At 34.1% G+C, this 6,258-nt stretch overlaps 1 protein-coding gene across 1 annotated transcript in view; it reads right to left on the bottom strand.

Moving 5' to 3' along the window:
• Positions 1-315: 315 nt before the first annotated feature.
• Positions 316-6,258, bottom strand: part of LOC136266911 (mitochondrial adenyl nucleotide antiporter SLC25A23-like) — a 49,359-nt gene continuing 43,416 nt past the window's right edge. Inside the window, exon 10 of the mRNA XM_066061956.1 lies at positions 316-627. Coding sequence (XP_065918028.1) covers positions 434-627 — 194 coding nt within the window. The 3' untranslated portion in view covers positions 316-433. The remainder of the gene's footprint in view (positions 628-6,258) is intronic.

The raw sequence follows: 6,258 nt of genomic DNA, 5'->3' as shown, positions 1-6,258 counted from the left end.
GAGCTCCACAAGGGACACTGCTCAACATCACAGACCAAACAAAAGTGTTGTCGCATATCAAGTGGGAGAGGACATTTCTCCCCTCATGAGAATAGGGACTCGTTGGATGCATGTCCAGTTGGCAGGCCTCTATTGCCCTGACTATAGTGACTACACAACTAAGATAGGATTCCTCCAAAACAGAAATGATTTAAATCAAAAGCATGCTAGACATTAAGCATTAATATTGAACATGTAGTTCTCTTCTTTCATATTCAAGTGAGTTATTTGTAGGTACATGGGGGAAATAGACTAATCTTATTCAGTAAACATATATAATCACGTATAGTTTTGTGATTTTTTTTTACACATAGTGAAATACATTCAACCATATTATTTATCTAAAAATATATACAAATAAATAAATTACATAAAAACGGTGAAATATTCCTATTCATCTAATAGTTTGTACTCCTAGTAGACTCTTCAGTTTCTCATAGACAACATAAGCGATGCTGACAGCTGGTGCCACCTTCAAGAAATTTGGTGCCAATCCACGGTACAACCCTAAAGGTCCCTCAGCCTGTATAATAAGCTTGATTGTACCTATCATGCCCACTGCACCATTGTCTCCACCAACACGAGTAGCTAGAGATGAAGACAATACCTTCTTAAATACTTCAGCTTACACTTATTAAGAAGTGCTTGTATGGCAAATATCAAATAATATTCCCTACTACGGAAGTGTGGAAGTTTCAATTTCAACTACTTAACAGTGTGCCAAATTGTGTTATAACAACAGATAACTGTGGCAAAATTCCCCAACACTTTAACACTTCAATGAATTTTAAGCATTATCCATTTTTAAAAAAATGTAGACGTTTTCCTTGTTTTATTTGTTTCACTTCACATGTATGTGGTTGTCCCCAGTAATACTTGCTAAAGTTTGTAAATATTACGACAGTATGTACTCAAATAGAGGGCTCCCATCACTACACTTAGTATAACAACTTGTACCTGTCACTATACTCCATTACACCATACTGCTGCACAAAAAAGTTAAGGTAGCTGAATGATTTAATCTGAAAAGAAACCATGTGTTGTTTCCCTGTCTAAGGCTTCATAATTATTTGACGTTGGCCTTCTATACAATCTAATACACATGAGATTGTATGTCCTCATGTTGCCTTAAGTAAGGTTAGTGTGCTTTATCACAATTCATCGAAAAACTTACTATGGAGATAAAATGAAATAAGGAAAGCCCATAACTGTTAATTATTAAATTAAAAATAAACTTAATTTTTAAACTAAAATTGTAACTAAGGGTGTTTAACACAATGTTGAAAAATTTAATAAAAGAGAATGCATAACTGCAAAGAACAGAACTTTGCACAGTGCAGCATAGTGAGAAGCCATATAATCAGGTCACTGCATAATAAGGTTGATCACTCAAAGTGATATGTCTATTGTAGCAACTATGTCAATAGGTAATAAGGTCAGGACATTAGGGATCTCTGGTTTTGCTGTAGGAATCGACCATCATCAAACTGCAGTACAATGAAGAATTATGTAATGACAAATTCACAATGAAATCAGTAATTACCAAATAATTTATCAAAGTCAAAAAAATTGCTTTTGTTGGGCAATGACTTAGAGTTTTATAGTTAAATAGTGCCACTAAAGCAGTAAAATGTACTACTTATTCAAATGCAAAAATTCTCTAGTCTATACGGCACCAAGAGGGAGTTGATATCATGTAACACCACAACATTTCTAATATGGGAGGAACTCGGTCAGTGACAAAGCTAACAGGCACACCTAGATTAGATCAATAAAATAGAAGCACAACACATGGTCTAAAATACACAAAGGGTATGTACCAAATAAAAACTAGTTACAAGATGTTATGTGAGCACTAGTAATATTAGATCATGTTACATCAATGTCCGTTATCTCAAATATTTAAAAACTACGCAACAAACTAATCAAGGTTACTACAGTAAATCAAGTTCACACCAATAAGTATAGATTTAAATTTGCAAGCTTCTTTTAATACAAAAAAGATGTGTACAACCAGCTTACAATGAAACAAATTGTGACAATCCAAGAAAAACCTTATCCATTCAATAAATATGATATGCCCATGACACAAAGACTGTATAATCACATTTCCACACAACTTTTAAATATGTTCGTAACAGTTGAAACAAATACTCAAAAAGGTATTTGGTATGCGGTTAGTAAAATTGGTATGTATGTAGGCTGTAGAGTTTTAATTTGTGGAATTTAAAGCACTTTGCTTGTTAAAACATTTACTAATATACTGTGTGCCATCATTGCTATCACTTGAAATCTGGAAAAAAAATGCAGGTACAAGAGATAGTATTTATGAGTACCGGATTGTTAATAGTAGAGTGTATTCAAATACCAAATATGCAAAACTGTTTCAGTTTTATCAGTGATGACAATGTTGCCAACTAATACTGGAGCACCTGTTAAGTATACCAATCTGGTTAGGATTAAGTTAAATATTATATAACATGTTTCAGAGTGTACAGTGTGTTGGTACAACTAAGTGTTATCAATAATCACTCCTTAATGAAGTATTTATATTACATAACGAAATGTCAGCAAAACTACCAATAGTTACAACACAAACACAGGACGGCCTCTATTATCAAATAATACAATCCAAGTACACAAAATATTAAAAATGAATATGGGCGTGAATTTGATGACAAAATTCCATAAATGAAAACTGCAATCAACCATGTGTTGAAATCATTAATTACATTAGGCCACAAAATGGTTACTGTCCTTGGCCACGTTATCGTTTTTCTCAGTTGTTCCTTTGTATGTGGTCTCTCTGGTACTAAATCATAATCATACCAGTGATTTTTGGTACCACTGGTGGTTGAATGCACCTATCAAGCAACTGTTGTGGTAGTGCCTAGCTTGGGCAGATTATATTCTTAGTCATGTGAGCTGTCTAACTGAGCTATTTATTAACAAAAAATCTGCTTGCCATTTTGAATTTAAAAAATAATTTATGTAATCTTAATGTACCAACTAAAATTTTCAAGTAAGTTAATACTGTGTGGAAATATCAAATAAGGTTGTCAGTGTTGAGGGTAAGGCGTTATGTAATAATTATTACTTTTGTGGTAACCAAGTAATATAACGAAATATGCTATAAAAACCAGTAATATAACGAGTCTAATATTATGTAATTTATTACAAGTTACTAAAGTGACAACAGACAAGCACAAACACAGAAACAATACAAGTACAATAGCAAAAATTAAGTCAAATTGTCAATAATAGCACCATCTTCGAAACCCAGGCAATGCCACTTGGTCCTGGTTCCCCTTATACAACAAAGTTACTAATTTCGTTAGTAATCCACTGAGTAACGCCTAGCCACAATGAAGTAATGAAGCCACCTTGAATTAATGAATGAAGCTTATTCACCAGCTTCTTACAATTATAACCAAGATTTATACAAAGCCCAACAACACAATCACGTCAAGTGATAAGGTGGTAGTTGCACAAGAGACAGATTAAGACTGTGGACACAAAGTAATATAATACGTAATATTATTATAGTTACTTTATTTTAAGGGTAATATGTAACTGTAACTAAATAGTTCAGTTGCAAGTAATATGTAATGAGTTACTTTTAAAAAGTAATTGCTTGCCCCAACACTGAAGGTTGTGTATTAATGTATGGGGACAGGAGGATGCAACAAACATACTTGTAAATTGTTACATAACAAAAGATGACACACAAACTTCTAAAGAAAAGCCTACAAAGATATTTGAGCAGTGCAGACCTGCACATTGAAGGGGGTGAATAGATAAGCCACTATTCATTTGATTATTGCTAATATCATTTTCACCACTCTATTTACATGTAAGATTACACAAGTTTGCAGTAGTTTCATCATCACACTGGATGGGCAGTACCAAACCACTTCCACAATATGCAATAATCATCTCTTATCTTACACAACATGTAAACATTACACAGCTCAATGAATAGCAGTATTTCTATTTATAGTAACAATCACAACCATTTGGGGAAGCACCGCTAGGAAGACCAGCTCCCTTGACAGGAAGTCAAGGAGATCTGCCCAGGTTAACTGAAAACTAATTATCTTGTTTAATGCAAACAAAAATTAGCCCAGTCTATATATGCCATGTTGTATGGCTACAGTTACTGACTGGTGACATCAAGATACAGACATTCTTAGAAAATGGTGACTTTGAAAACATTCACCTAAACAGTCTGTATGATTTGCAATCAGTCTGACCATTCTACCCAAACAAAACCATCATATTAAAATATGGAAAATTTCTTACTACAATTAAGCCTTCCACTAGTGAAACACATAACTTATTACAGCCATGTAAGGCTGTCTACCCATGTATAATGGAGCTCGTGTAACATGCACAACAACTTGGGATGAACTTTACTTACCATATATAGCAATACTAACTGCAAGTATGCGGATTATGTAATTTTCAAATGTCCTCATGAACATACTCTACTGCATTATCAGTGTAAAATGTTATTACTAAAATTCACTTTTATGAGATGCTTGCAAACTTGTACCATTTGTACAAGTAACAATGAGGTGGTATCAGCTACTCCCACAGTACAATCACATGTTACACACATGTCCGTCATGTGATAGTAAACATGCACCAGACATCACATTGATTGATTTATAATACAAATTAGCCGTTCTTAGCTGTTCGACGACAACCCCACAACAACACACGTAACACAGACACAGGGTACAATTAGCAACTACAAAAACAACACACACAAAAACATAATATCAACAGTATCAATCACCTGACAATAAATATAGTAGAACCTCTCTTAGCGAACTCCCCGAATTAAGGACACAATAGAAAAAACCTCCATAATAAGGACAAAATTTTTGGTCCCAACAGGTCTGGTTAATACATTTTTACCTCTGAAAGAGGAAAACCTCTATATTACAGCAAAAAGTGACCAAAAATTCAAAGTCCCAAAATGTCTGTAATAGAGAGGTTCCACTGTATAGTTCATTATAGACACTTTTGCCATCATCATTTTCCCAGATAGAAGGCTCCACCACATTGTCACCCTATATTGAAAATGTTTTTAACTGACAAAAAAACTGGCCAAGCAAAAATGTTGAAGTTCTGAAGTGTGTACAGTCTAATGGAATTTATCCAGTCTGTATAAAGCACAAAGAGAACGATATTGGACTAAGAATAATTCGAAAGGCAACCAGTTAATGACAGTGATGACTAATGTGGTCATAATTGTGAAGACATTTACATGAGTTCAATTCATTCAAGTGATGATGTGATAGTAATGAATAAGTCTAGTAAAAACAGCCTGAACTTTCCGCAAACGTTCTTAGTAGACCATCACATTTAAGAACGTGCCAATGTTTACATAGTAAATGTAGACAATAAGACATACAGATTTACACACTTGTTTGCGCGTGTTAGATATTCATCAATATCAATCCAAGATATTTCTGCTTGGATACCGCAGCCAGTATTATCCATTGTGACTACTGGATAACCATTAAACTTGTAATGATATTAATAATACAGTGTTGTAAACTATGTGTAATAGATTATACCTATTGCCAGGCAACTATACTGTAAGACATCTCTAGAGTGTTACTTAATCGTAATAAAGATCTTCCACAGTTTTCAGTACATACAGGTCTGAGAATGCTTTAATAGCATATCATGGAAAGAATCTTTAGAAATGTTTACAAAGTGGCCACAGTTTATGAAATGATTACTACACAGTCAGCATTAACAGGGAAGCACTGATATGGGTGTACTGGCCATGTGCAGGTAAGATTTGTTTATAGTATTAAGTATCGATACCAGCTCTTGTACAGAAACAGAAACTCACTATTTACTTATTGTAACTGCAACAAGACAAAAGGACAATTACATGATATTAGGAACACTGACAATGCTGTAGACAGAATGGCTCCAGCTTTATACTGAGCAAACCTTCAGTCAACTTTTACCCTTAAAACAAGATACTTGGTCATCCTTAATGCAGAGATCTCGCTAGAAAAACTTTATCGTGTGTTGCACTGTTGATGTTACAGTGGCTGCATGGGTCTTTATTGGATAATAGCACGTGTCTACACAATTAATTTACTCATAACTAAATATCATAATTATAATTCTTGTTGCAGTCATCTGACCAATTAGTAACTCCATTACATCACATGATCACTTGTGGTGGAC

Source organism: Dysidea avara, chromosome 9 (genome assembly GCF_963678975.1).
Source record: "Dysidea avara chromosome 9, odDysAvar1.4, whole genome shotgun sequence".
Classification (NCBI taxonomy): Eukaryota; Metazoa; Porifera; class Demospongiae; order Dictyoceratida; family Dysideidae; genus Dysidea; species Dysidea avara.
Note: the sequence above shows the minus strand (reverse complement) of the source record. Positions and strands in the feature narration are given on the sequence as shown.